Raw genomic sequence first — 15130 nt, 5'->3', positions numbered from 1 at the left:
GACAACCTTTGCCGCACGACACGTGCTTCTGTCGGGGAATGCACCGTAGGTATTGGTAATGGTGCAATTAGAATTATTGACTGTACACTTTATGGGATCTTCTGGAGGGCTACAATTCACCATGCATATCATAATGAAGAAGATGCATTTCTCCATTACAGTGGACAAAGAAATTTTGTTTTGGAATAGGAGCTCTCCCATGGTTTGGAAATTTCCGGCAGTAAAGTTTCTTGATGGGATAAGGTGACTTCAAAGTTCAATAAGACATAGGCAACTTAAAATAGAAATATACCTAAATCATACGCATGCTTTGAAGTTACGCCTAGCTAGCTTTCCATTTTCTGAAAATTTAAAGGAAGCTCCGTGGTTATATTTGATTTTAAAAAATACTCCTTCCGTCCTATAAAGATCGACTCATTTCCATTTTCAACTATATAGTCAATGTTAATCCACTTAATCAACTATATCGTCGTGGTCAAATCTCAGATAAAATGGGATTGCACTTGCACTAAACTCATTTTGCGGACTCGTAATAAAAAATTTGTGCACTTGCTGCCACGAACTCAATCTACTCGAGTCAAATGGTGATTCATGAAAATTGATGCTTCAAGATTTATTAGGATAAGATTAAATGAATATGTTTTTTTTTCTTTTTTTCTTTTTTTAAGAATTATCCAGTCTTGAGAAAAATGTGTCCATATTTTTCTATTGAAAGTGGTTTAGTTTCATTATCTTATTATTTATTCTAAGTGATTTTTGAGTGCAGTTTCCTCAATGGTTATCGTAATGACATGTCGTGTGCACTAAATTGAGTTAGGAAAGTGGAGAAAGGCATGGAGTTGGTGCTTAACATCTGTCGAAGCCCATATTTGGCGATCAGGGCATGTGTTGCCATTAATGAAAGTTTGTGCCTGTGCAGATTATCTTGGAAGGCTGCAGCCTCCACTATCAACTTTTATTTCATACTTAATTAAGATTATTGAATGCATCAAAATTAGAAAAAGGAAGAGGGTAACGAACTCAAAGAATAATGCTATCTATTACTGGAATAATGCTATTTATTACTGGTGTTAGAGCACCAGTTTAGGTATCGTGTAAGTAATTGTACCTTTTAAATGTGATTTATTTTCCTACTTTAAAGATGATCTATCAATTAATGACACGTACATGCCATCTAAAGTGGCGTTTAGTACTAGTGATGCTAAATAACATTACTCAAAGTCAAGTATGCAATTTGGTTGAGTGTTAAGGTAGCTAGGTGGAGTGTCATTGAACTACTTTAGAAATTGATGATGTAAAAAGTTTGACTAATTTTATGTTATCAAATAATTTGAGAATGAAATTGTGGATATTAAAATTAAAAGATTGAATAACATTATTCAAAAGTTGAAAGATAAATTGAGGATATTGAAAAGTTCAAGGATGGAATTAATGTTATTCAAAAGTTGAAGGATGAAATTCGGGATAATGAAAAGTTAAAGGATGAAATTTATATTATTGAATAATTTGAGGATGAAATATGGATATCAAAAGTTATCATAGGGAATTAATATTATTGAGAAATTGAAGGATTAAATTGATGATATTGAAAACATGAAGGATGAATTTAACATTATTAATAGTTTAAGGATGAAATTGAGCATAATAAAAAGTTAAAAGGATGGATTAACATTTTTCAGAAGACGCATAAGGACTAAATGACAATCTATTAAAGTTGAAGGATGGATTTAACATTATAAGACGCTGAAGGATTGAATTGATGATCTTGAATAGCTAAAGGATTTTGTATTATTAAATAGTTTGAGGATGAAATTGATGATGTAGAAAACTTTGAGCATGAAATTTAGGCTTTGTTTGAAGGATGGATTTAACATTATAAGACGCTGAAGGATTGAATTGATGATCTTGAATAGCTAAAGGATTTTGTATTATTAAATAGTTTGAGGATGAAATTGATGATGTAGAAAACTTTGAGCATGAAATTTAGGCTTTGTTCATCTACCATTCTACCACATTATTTTTTCTACAGTACTCATTTTCAACCACACATTCTTCATTAAAATAATATTACACATAAATAATTTTTTTTTAACCACATATTTCAACATCAATCACTATTCCATAATACATTATTCACAAATAATGGGACACAAACACCCCCTTTATATTACTGACTAGTTTAAAGATGAAATTGATATTTCAACAGGTTGGGGATTAAATTTACATTATTGGTTAGTTCAAGGATGAAATTCAAACTTAAGAAAAGGAGGACGATTATGATGTATATAAGTAGTCAAGGGACCAGATAAACATAGTGATTTGTTGGAGGACCAAATTGACGATTTTGAATCTTTGGAGGATGAAATTGATTCTTCTTCATAGTTGGAGGAGCAGATCCAGTAAGGACGATACATCTTCGTTGCATATGTCAGACTATGATCCGGTAAGGACTAGGAATCTTAAAAGGGAGTTTAGTGAGGATTCAAATCAGATTTCTAGTAAATTTCAATAGAAAATTTTAAAATGTGTGGTTGAAAAGTGGTGGTACTCATGAAAGATGATTAAAGTTGATTGTTTGACTTTGACTCAAATTAAAATCTGAGCCAAATAGGGGCTAAATCTAATTTCTTTCATTTTGGTGAGCTATATATATTATACTAAGCCCCCGTTTGGCCCCATTATTAATTTTCTCTCTCTTATTTTCAATCACATAATTTTTCATAAAATAATATTACATATAAATCAAAATTTTTTTTCCTTTTCAACTATACATTCTTCAAAAAAATATTATTCCAAAAATTATAAATTGAAAAAAATGGAGGTCAAACGAGGGCTAAGCAATGTTTTGAAAATCGATCCGTCCATTGATTCGAAAAAGTTAAAGGGTCAATGATCAAAAGGTTAAATTAGGGTCGAATCGAGGTCGAACTGCTAATAATAAATAAAATAATTAATATATAAATATATATAAAAAAATTGACAAAATATGTTATTTTTTCAAAATGACTCCCTTGTTTGAGTCCCATTTTGAGAGAAGGAATGCATTTTTAAATAGTGATTGATGGAGAATGTGTAATTAAAAATTAAGGAAAAATTTTGAATTTGCATGTAATATTATTTTAATGAAAAATGTGTGGTTAAAAATGAGTTATGCAAAATTGAATTTTTAGAGGAATGGGACTCAAATAAGGGCTTGTTAATTAACTTGATTGCAATTAAACTTTATTTGATCTACTTCTAATATCAATAGAAATGAGATCATAAAATATAGAGAAAAGAGTCACTAAATTGAGTCGATTAAATATTTTTATGACATTTTAGTTTCTTATTATGCTAAAAAAATGAGGAAGAAAGGGAAAAGAAACGAGTCTATTCCACCTTCTTTCAATCCAATGTCGATTTCTCAACAAAAAGTTACTATAGAAATAGGTTATAAAAGGGAACATGACTATTGAAATAGTTAATACTATTTGGGCCTAAAAAAATTTTAATTTTTGAATTTTGATAGGAAAATATAAAAGTTAAAACCGGCAGAACCAGTAAAGAGTTCACCAGTTTTCCGGTTAGACCGGGGAGTTGGTCGGTTTTTATCTGGTCTTTAAATATCTGATTTTTTGGTATCAATTGAATCGGTTCGCAGTTTTCTAGTTCCGGTCTGATTTTGAGGCAGTGGGGGCAAACAGGCAATGGGTTCTTATTGGATTTAGTCCCATTTGAATAGATACGTGTGTGTTTGTGACTACATACTGGTTATATTGATATGAATAAAAAGGAGCCAAAATCGATTGGCGAGGAAAAGTGAGAATGAACCGAAATCAACCGAGTAATAGAAATTTATTGTAACAGGCATTGTGTTGTGTTGGAAAAAAAATTAATAAAAAGTTGATTTTGATCAAATATTTGGATGGATCATGCTACTTAAATTTGGCGGGAAATGGGTCGAACATATTCTATTCATCGAGTAGATGAGTTTGGTATATTTGAAAGTCCAAAACTATTTTCGGATAAATGAAAAATTAGTGAATTAAGTAAGGTTGAAAATCAAGAATTTTGAATTTAAAAAAAAGGGAAATTCTAAGTATGAAATTATCGCTCGAGCGGCCACTTTGGGGTTAACACATCTTTCATGGGTCCCACAACTTTTCTAAATAACTTTTCTAAAATTCACATTTAGCATGAATAAATCAGCCGTTCGAGTAAATCAAAACAATTGTAATAGCACCATAACTTGCCTAATTACTTCGGTTCTTATGGTTGTGTTCATTTTGGCTCTGAACAACTCTTGATTTCATAAGTGTTTTAAGAGAATTTAAACCTCAAGTTCTCATAGAAGCAGCCCTACTTCACATTTACATTAGTGATCTCCTATAGTATTGTATCATACATCTTTTGTCTACTTCCAAGATAGAAATCATTGAAAGTATACACTTATCCTCATACATTTTTTTTTATTCTAGCACTTAGGAAATGTAGTAAGTGTTTTACCCTAAATATTTCATAACTTAGTTATCCTATTGAACTAAGATCTTGGAATCTTCCAATCTACAAGGTTGGGTTTTCGCTGTGGTGATTCTACACGTCGAGCCTTAGATCCATTCCCCCTGAAAGATGGTATATTCGTCTCTTATTAGTCCTTTTGTCAAATGGTCCACTAAGTTTTCCTTTGGTTTAACATAAAGTTAATTGAGATTATAACATTCGATATCAACTGTTTAATGGTGTTATGTCTACGAATAAATATGTCGAGATTCACCATTATACAAACTATTTTGTGCCCTCGCAATTGTCGATTGATTATCACAATGTATATTAATCGCAAGTACTGACTTTCTTAACATTTAATATCTTTGAGAAAATTACAAAGGCATTCTACTTCTTCCCCAGTTTTATCTAAGACAATACACTTGGATTCCATCGTGGATCAAACTATACAAGTTTGTTTAGATGATTTTCAGGACACAGCTCCACCTCCAATGGTAAACACAGAACAACTTGTAGACTTTGAATCCTTTGTGTTAGATATCCAATTCATATCGGTATATCCTTCTATCACTACAAGATATCTTGAATAGTGTAATCTATAACCAATCATGTGTCTTAAGTATTTAAGAACTAGGGTTAATGTCTTGCAATGGTCATTACTTAGATTACTTGTAAATCTACTCAACATGTTGCCTACGTATGCTACACCCGGACTCGTGCAGTTGATAATGTACATCAAGCTGCCTATAATGCGTAAATATTCCAATTGAGATACAAAATCACAAGTATTTTTGGCTAAGTGTAAACCTAAGTCTATTGGAGTCTTAATCAATTTATCATCATACGCCTTAAACTTATTAAATATAGCCTCAATATAATGTGATTGAGACAATGACAAACTATCAAGTGTTTTAGATATTTTAATCCCTAATATCACCTCCGTCATTCCCATATCTTTCATGTCAAAATGTTTTATCAACATTTTCTTAATTGAGGTAATAATGTTCAATTTATTTTCCATGATTAACATATCATCAACATATAGATATACGATCACGTATTCGTTAGATATGTCTTTGATGTAAACATATTTGTCACACTCATTAATTTTGAAGCCACTTGACAACATAATTTGTAAAATTTTTATCTCATTGCTTTGGTGCTTGTTCTAATCCACACAACGATTTTACAAGCTTACACACCTTCTTCTCATTTCCCGAAGCAACAAACCCTTCAGGTTATACCACATGTATTTCTTCTTCAAATTCATCATTTAATAATGTAGTCTTAACATCCATTTGATGTATTTCAAGATTATGCAATGTCGCGATTGTAATAGATACACGTATAGACGTGATCCTAATAACAGGTGAATTGTTATCGAATAAATCTAGTCCTTCCTTTGTTTATACAATTTGATTACCAATCTAGCCTTATATTTGTTTATTGATTCATACGACTTCTATTTTTTTTTTTTAAAGATCCATTTGCAACCTAAAGCTTTGTTTTTCGAATGGAGTTCAACTAATTTCCAAGTGTGGTTATGCATAATGGACTCAATTTCATTATTAACCGCTTCTTTTCAAAAAGAGCTTTGGGAGTGGATATTGCTTCTTAAATGTCCTTGGATCACTTTCTAGTAAGTGCATTAGAAAATATGGAATAAAAGTTTTATAAGTCCTTTGCCTTTTAATGCTCCTTGGTTCTTCATCTACTTGATAATTACCATCTTCTTAATGGTTTCCATTTGTAGTATCGTAAGTTCGTTTGTGTGAGCTTACTTCTTTCTCATTAGAAGGAAAGATATCTTCAAAAAAATCAGCATTCCTTAATTCAGTGATAGTACCTACATGTACTCAAGTAATCCTAATTTATTAACCAAAAATCGATATGCACTACTATTGTTTGCATATCTGATAAAGACACAATCTATCATCTTCGGTCCAATCTTTATTTGTTTAGGTTTTAGTATTTCTACATTTGCTAAACACCCACACACTTTAAAATACATGTAAGAAGGTTTGCGATATTTTCATAACTCATAAGGTGATTCAACCTTACTCTTATGTGGTATTTTATTAATCATATGATTTGTTAAAAAGAATAGCTTCCCCAAAGGGTTTTAAGGTAAGTCTGAATTAATCAACATTGCATTCATCATTTCCTTTAGTGTTCAATTTTTGCACTCAACAACACCGTTTAGATGAGTATGTTGATATTGTTTAATTAATGATTTCAGATTCTACACAAAATTTTTCAAACGGAGCAACATATTCTCCACGTCAATCACTACGAATCATCTTTATTCATTTTCCAAATTGATTTTCAGCTTCAGTTTTATAGTGCTTAAACACTTACAAATCTTCATCTTTACTGAAATATTTTTTACCACATTTTGTTTAGACAAACTTTAACTCATATATTTCTGTGTGAATAAGTTCCAAAGTGTTCAACCGAATGAAATAGTGCTTTGGTTAATTTAGCATCTATACAAATTTCTCATTTTCTATTTGCATTAAAATGCATACTTGATAGTAAACTTAAATTTACTAACTTGTGTATATGTCCTAATCTATGATGTCATAAATTAGACGATTCAAGAATATAAGCAAAAGAAGATGTTTTATTCCTTGAGTTATTTAGTAAAATGTTAAGGACATCTATCTTGAATAGTTCATCTTTTATATAGTCTTTGCCTACATACTTGTTGTTCTTGGTAAGTATAAACTTATCAGATACAAAGATTAATTTAAAACCCTTTTTGCTTAATAAAGAACCCGACACTAGGTTCTTGCGAATATCCTGCACATAGAAAATGTTGTTAAGGCAAAGTTTCTTATCTGATATTGTCTTTAAAATTACTTTGCCTAGTCCTTCAACCTTGAATTTGAAGAGTTTCAAAAATCAACTTCTCACCATCGATTGGAGTATATGATGAGAACATTCCTTTGTCGGCACAAATATGACGGGTAGCACCTGTATCCGTCCACTAATCCATGGGATTTCCAAAATTGTTACATTCTAAAATGATGGCCAACAGGTTTATATAAAATATACAATTAGTCATGGCATTAGATTCGGCGAGATTCGCTTGGGCTTGCCTTTTACGTTTGTGACAACCAATAGAGCGATGTCCGGCCTTTCCACAATTATAGCAATTGCCCTTGAACTTCTTTGCATTCTTCTTGGAGAATTCGATATAATGCTTCTTCTTTTTGTTCTTATTATTTAATTTAACCACGTTAACCTTAACTTGTGGTATATAACTTTGAATTTTGTTTATCATCTTCAATTCTCAATCGGACAATGAATTCTTCAATATTCATCTCATTGCACTTATGCTTGAGTTAATTCTTGAAGTCTTTCCGCACTGGTAGAAGATTCTTGATAATTGCAGCTACTTAAAATGATTCACTTAGAAATATGCTCTTAGCACGTATGTCATGGAAAATTACCTACAATTCTTGTACTTGACCGATGACCGTATTTGAATCTACCATTTTGTAGTCCAAGTATTTTCCTATGATGAACTTCTTAGTTCCTATGTCTTCAGTCTTGTCTTTCCTCTTTAAGGATTCCCATAGTTTGCAAATTTCTTGAAACTATATACTCTATACAACGTGTTGTCCAATTTTTGGAAAGAAGGGTCATAGTCTTTGCTATCACTCGCCTGTCACCTGTGTATAGCTCGAGCATCAAAAACAAAAAAGTTATCACGCCTATCACTCAAGCGATAGTTTTATTAGCCCTCTACCTTTTACTGCACTTTGATTCTTCATCTACTTGATAATTATAAGGTGGGCAATGGGGCGAGGCGGGTTCTCCCGTCCTTTGCCTCATCGGGCAAATTATCGCCCCGTGCTCACCTTTTCACCCGTTTAAGATGGGGACGGGACTCTTGCCCTGTTTAATTTTTTTTTAATAGTTTTTGATAATTCATTGTATTATCCTCACTCATTCAAGTGAGACAATAATATAGTTATTAAATCTTTTTAATTAATTAATTTAAAAACTTTTTTTGCTTAGAGAGCAAGAACGCTACGCTGTATCACTCAAATCAGTTTGTTTCTAAAAATTATATTATTGGAATATATTTGGTAAATTAAGATTTTTACTATTTATCATATTTTTTAGATAATCTTAATTGCCATTTTCTATTAGAATTAATAAAATTTCGTAGAGTTTTTTCATTTAAAGTATTGAATTCTTTAAAAAAAATTAAACGGGGGGCAAGGCCAGGCCCTTGTTACCTGTACCTGCCTTGAGGCAAAATTTTCCTCTCCGTACATGACCTGACTTGATTAAGCGAGTAATCATCACCCCGTTCGAAGCTCGCATGTATCGAGTTTGACGAATTTTTTTGTCATCCCTAATTAATTACCATTTTCTTAATGGTTTTCATTTGCAGTATTGTAAGTTCATTTGTGTGAGTTTACCTCTTTTCCCTTACAAAGAAAGATATCTTAAAAAAAGCATTTCTTGATTCAATGATAGTACCTTCATGTACATCAAGTATTTTTTTTTATTTATGAACCAAAAATGGTTATGCATTACTATTGTTTGCATATTCAAAGAAAACGCAATTTATTGTCTCAGGTCAAATCTTTACTTGTTTGGGTTTAGATATTTGTACTTTTGCTAAACACTCCCACTTTAAGATATTGGGTAATTTGCACAAAACGTCCCTGCATTTCAAGTTTATTGTGAAAAACGTCCGTACTTTTTATTTTTTTGACATTTTCGCTCGTACCTTTCACATTTCTTTGCGCTAAATGACATTTTTACCAATTTTTAACATAAAATGACCAATATACCCTCCTATTTAAATAAAACAAAAAAAGAAAAGAAAAATAAAAAAAATTGCAACTATAGACCCAAACTTTTTAAAAGTGCAAATAACCCACCAAAATAACTTCACATTCTTCCCGCACCTTACCCCCACCCCACCGTCGCCTGTCGATCATTTTCAGCCATCTTTCGGCCACCAAAACTACTAGATATTGACATCAACAAAAAGTCGTTAACCTCATCCACAATTGCCATCCAACAACTCTCTATAACACTAAATAATCTTACTGGAATCAACTCTCAAAGTTAGCCACTAGAAAATCTAAAAACTGCCAGAATCTTTTCATTCGGCCATCACCTAGATCACGGACCCCCACTGAATGACTGCCCACACCCTGTCGATTATAACCATGGCCTCAATTCACCCAAACATCACTCCATCAATCTGAATTTTATTCTAATAATACAACCAATCGCGAACCCGCTTTACCAGTCAAATATTGCAGATTCTAGGTTTGTTCGGTCAACATTTGATCTCGGACCACATGAGCTAACCTCGTTTCCCTCTGATTCAGCTTGCCCAACCATGGGTCAATGCCAATTTCATCTAGAACAAGTTGAATTCGTGGATAAACTTTGGACCTTATGCGAAAAATTCGGGACCAAGGAATTTGATGAATCTATGGTACTCCAAATGTTCAATTCGACAATTAGAACCTCAATTGATGATGGAAAATCCATGGGTCAACAAACAGTTGAGCCAATTTACAACCCAAATGCTGGATTCAACTCTAATCAGGTCTGGTTGTGTTTTTTTAGCTCAAATTGCTGCTTCTTCTGATGTCTTTACTCTAATTATGGAGAGTTGTTAGATGGTAATTATGTAGGAGGTTAAGGGTTTTTTCGTTGATGTCAATATCCAGTGGTTTTGATGGCCGGAAGGTGGCTAAAAATGGTTGATAGGCGACAGTGGAATGTCAAGGGTAGGGTGAGGTGTGGAAAGAATGTGAAGTTATTTTGATGGGTTATTTGCACTTTTTAAAAAAATATGGGCCTATAGTTGCAATTTGTTTTTTATTTTTTCTTTTCTTTTTTATTTAAATAGAAGAGTATATTGGTCATTTTATATTAAAATTTGTTGAAAATGACAGGTAGGAGCGAAAATGTCAAAAAATGAAAAATATGGACGTTTTTCACAATAAATTTGAAAGGTAAAGTCTTTTTGTGTCAATTACCCTTGAGATATTTGTAGGAAGGTTTCCCACTTTTCCATAACTCATTAGGTATTCAACCTTATTCTTGCGTGGTATTTTATTAAGGATATGATTTGCAGAAAGAATAACTTCCCCCACTAGTTTTGAGGTAAACCCGAATTAATTAACATTACATTCATCATTTCCTAAAGTGTTCGATTTTTTCGTTCAGTAACATTGTTTAATTAATGTGAGTATGGTACAATTATTTGACGAATGATTCCAGATACTGAACAATTTTTTTCAAACGGAGCAACATATTCTTCACCTCGATCACTACGGATTGTCTTTATTCGTATTCCAAGTTGATTTTCAACTTCAATTTTATAGTGTTTAAACACTTTCGAAGCTTCATCTTTGATTTTCAACAAGTATACATAACAATATCTTGTATAATAATCTATGAACATGATAAAAAACTTTTTAACATTTTTTCTTTTGGAGAAACTTACATATATATGTATGAATAAGTTCAAAACGTGTTGTGCTTTATTCAACCTAATGAAACGATGCTTTGGCAAATTTAGCTTTTACACAAATTTCGCTCTCATTTTCTATTTGCATTAAAATGCATACTTGGTAGCAAACTTAATTCATTAATTTGCATATAGAATTAAAGTTTGCATCTTCTAATCTATGATGCCATAAATTAGATGTCTCGAGAATATAAGTATAAGAAGATATTTTATATCTAGAGTTATTCGGTACAATGGTAAGGACATTCATCTTCAGTAGTCCATCTTTTACTAAGCCTTTGTCTACATAAATATTGTTATTGATGTACATTACCAATTGCACGCGTCTGAATTTAACTTATGTAATCAACAAGTTGAGTAGATTTACAAGTAATTCGAGTAATGACCGTTAGAAGGCATTAACCCGAGCTCTTAAATACTTAAGACACACAGTTGGTTATGAATTACGCTACTCAAGATATCCTGAGGTGCTAGAAGGATATATTGATGCGAATTGAATATCTGACACAAAGGATTTAAATCTACAAGTGATTAAGTGTTTATAATCGGAGGTGGAGTTGTGTCCTGAAAATCATCTAAGCAAACTTGTATAGCTCAATCAATAATGAAATTCGAGCTTAGCCTTAGATAAAATTGGAGAAGAAGCATAATGGCTTCGTAATTTTCTCGAAGATATTCCATGTTCAAAAAAGTTGGTACCTGTAATTAATATACATCGTGATAATCAATCGACAATTGTAAGGACACATAATAGTATGTATAACGGTAAATCTTGACATATTCATCGAAGACATAATACCATTAAACAAATGATATCAAATGTTATAATGTCAATTAACTATGTTAAATCAAAGGAAAACTTAGGGGATCATTTGACAAAAGGATTAACAAGAGATCATGTATACCATCTTTCGAGAAGAATGGGCCTAAAGCCTATCGTATAGAATCACCATAGCAGAAACCCAACTGTAGATTGGAGATCCCAAGATCTTGATTTAATGGGACAACTAAGTCATGAAAGATTCAGGGTATAGCACTTACTACAATTCCTAAGTACTAAAATAGAGAAGTGTATACTTTAACGATTCCTACATCTTGGAAGTAGATAAGAGATGTATGACGTAATACTACAGGTGATCACCTATGCACGTGTGAAGTGGGATCGCTTCTACGGGAATTTGAGTCTTAAATTCTCTTAAAGCACTTATGAAATTAAGAGTTGTTCAGGGCCAAAATAAACACAACTATAAGAACCAAAGTGGTAAGATGAGTTATGGTGCTGGTATAGTTGTTTTGATTTACACGAATGGTTGAATGATTCGAGACATCGTCTTCATAATTAGCCTAGTAAATTCGATTGTATTTAATTAAGGAAGGTTCAAAATCACAAACTACCTATCTTGATGCTATAACTTGTCGTATATACTCCATTTTTGTTGGAGTATGCATATCATTTGCATAGTACATTGCATATTGTGGAATTTTCATTTTTGTGGGGAATTGTTGGTTAAGCATAAAATCATGCTAAAGTGGCTTTTGTATAAATTTTGGCCAACTATTCGGACTTGATCCAAAGTCAAATTATGGAAATAAATAAACCAACTTGTTCTACTCATCAAATAGATCGATGTGGTATATTTGGAATCTCAAAACCAATTCAGGATGAATGATGAATCATTGTCCAAGGTTGGAATGAAAAGAGAGAAACTGGTCAGGCATTTGCCCGACTCCACCGCTCCCCTATTGTTCGAATGGTAAGGGTAGCGAGCGATAACCTTTCTGCTTTTTTTATGCTTAAGCGACAGCAAAAACTACAACTTTTGGCAAAGGCTGTTGAATTTTGATGCGTGTCTTTTCACTTATAACCTCTCCTCCTTTATAAATTAGACCCTTGGAATGTCCTTTACTTCATCCCAATGATATACAATCATCTAACATAACATAACATAACATAAAATAAAAATTTTATTTCCTTAGCCAAAATTCTGTATAAAAATCTATTTTCATTTTATTCAAAAGGAGTACAAAAGCCATAATTTGTTTACTTTGTCCAAACGCATTGGCGTTCTAATATTCACATTGTTTGAGCCACATTATTTTCTTTAGAATACATTTTTGAATAGTGTATTGATGGAAAATGTGTTGTTAAAAAAAATTTAAAATTTACGTGTATTATTTTATTGAAGAATGTATAGTTGAAATGATGTTAAATCAATGTTTAAGAATATATTTTTTTGAAAAAATGTGGCTCAAGCATGGCCATTATTTTGTGGTGTTTATTCTTCCATTTCTTACCGCTACTCTATCCAATTTTTGGTAAGGTTGGTAAGTATGATTTTGAAGTCATCACTCAAATTCATTTTTCAAACAACAATTATAAGTTAAAACGGTTCAACTCTTTAATAAGAAGAAATTGTTTTCTTGCACATAGTGGCAGGATAAGACTGCCCACTTGTTAATGTGATAGGAGAACTTTATTTACGGTTCTCTCTAAATATAAGAACCTTAAGTGAGGTTCTCTTCAAAGTGGACAAAGTAAGACTTCTTATCATGGCCATGAAAACAAGAGTGAACAATAAAAATACTCCATACAAATATCTATAATTTATTGCTCAACTCAACTATCATAATTAATAACACAAATTTCTATCGCATGACTTGCGACTCACGGGGCAAAACTAGTATATACTAAAAATTGAAAAATAACAAATCTTAACTACAAACATATAAACTAATCCTAGAGGGTAGCTCAGTGGTTAGGCATTAAGTTTGCTCCTCAATGGTCACTAATTCGAGTTCCCTCAAGCTCATTGAGGTAAAACTTGAGATGAGTACCCAGTTATAAAATTTCAGGGTCCCGTGCAATTAGTCAAAGTGCGTATAAGCTGACCCAATCACGATTATAAAAAAAAAAAAATCTACAAACATATAAACTATTCACGCCGTGAACTTATAATAAAATGCTCGATTTTAGAAATGATGGCTCATTTATAATTGAATAATGTTATCTAGTACTCGTGGTATTAAACACCAGTCTAATTGTCATCCTATCATATATCATATTAATACTTTGTATTTATAATTTAATTAAAAAACAAAAACAATACAAAAATTTCTCGCTGTCTCGCAGTAACATTTTGTACAAGTCTTCAGTATAACTCGGAAAAGGTGTCAACATTAATGTTCCTTGGTTAGATTCATATATGAACATCGAAATTTCAACTAGACAAAAATAAGCTCACATGCATCCTCCATAAAAGTGAAACTCCAATCTGTAAATAACTAATTACTATAATTAAATTAAACAAATCCATTAACTAACTAAAATACATACTTGAATATTACATATTTGTTAAGATTATGATACAAAACGAGAATTAAGGGTAATTTTATGCACTATCAGTGGCGGTTTTCCAGCTCCACTGATCGGAATTAGCCCCAGACGAAACGCCGGTGGCGGAGCATTTCGCCACCGTTCTTACACTTTCTATCAACGCCTCCGTGCGAGCCTCCTGTGCTAAAATCTCCGATAACTGATCTGGGCTGATAACTAACCTCACTTTCCAAACTCCGGTGCTGTTATACCTCGGAAAAATCTCGGGTTCAGATGAAAGTCTCTTGCATGTACCTTGATTATCGACCGACATCCTGTACGGCGGAGCCGCCATGGATGAACCAGAACCACCGCTGTTTTGCTTGATGATGGGGAGGAGATAGTATAACTGACCTACATGAAGCTCTTGGTTGTGAAGGAGTGGCGGCGATATTTGGTCTGGGCCGAGAAAAATGGCGTGGCCGGGGAATTCGTTGGTGATGCACTCCGCCTTGATGGGTGCGTAAAGCTCCATTATGCCACCGTTTGATGTTACCACTTTCACCATTTCTTCCACCTCTGCAAACGCTTTGAACACGCAATTCCCCATTGATTAACAGGTAAAAATAGATTGTTAGACTTGACTCAAACTGAAAGAAAAGAAAATTGCTCGAATTTTCTATTCTCCTCTGCTTTCTTTGTTCGTCTCGCATATACTTAAGTTTTCTTGGGTGGTCGTCGTCGGTGGGATGCTTCGTGAGGGGTGATTAAGATAAAAGATACGACCGACACAAGCATTCTTTTCTTTGCTAATGACA

The 15130-nt window shown here is 32.7% G+C and overlaps 2 protein-coding genes across 2 annotated transcripts in view; both read right to left on the bottom strand.

Annotated features, from left to right (window-relative positions):
* The window catches only part of LOC111379529 (probable L-gulonolactone oxidase 6), a 2283-nt gene extending 1953 nt beyond the window's left edge, over positions 1-330 (bottom strand). The window contains exon 1 of the mRNA XM_023002921.1: positions 7-330. Within this exon, the coding sequence (XP_022858689.1) occupies positions 7-201 (195 nt within the window). The 5' untranslated portion in view covers positions 202-330. The remainder of the gene's footprint in view (positions 1-6) is intronic.
* A 14058-nt stretch (positions 331-14388) lies between these two features.
* On the bottom strand, positions 14389-14922 carry LOC111379526. The gene has a single exon (XM_023002917.1). The coding sequence runs from the start codon at positions 14920-14922 to the stop codon at positions 14389-14391; it is 534 nt and encodes a 177-aa protein (XP_022858685.1).
* Positions 14923-15130: the final 208 nt, after the last annotated feature.

This window comes from Olea europaea, unplaced genomic scaffold (assembly GCF_002742605.1).
Source record: "Olea europaea var. sylvestris unplaced genomic scaffold, O_europaea_v1 scaffold2000, whole genome shotgun sequence".
Taxonomy (NCBI): Eukaryota; Viridiplantae; Streptophyta; class Magnoliopsida; order Lamiales; family Oleaceae; genus Olea; species Olea europaea.
Note: the sequence above shows the minus strand (reverse complement) of the source record. Positions and strands in the feature narration are given on the sequence as shown.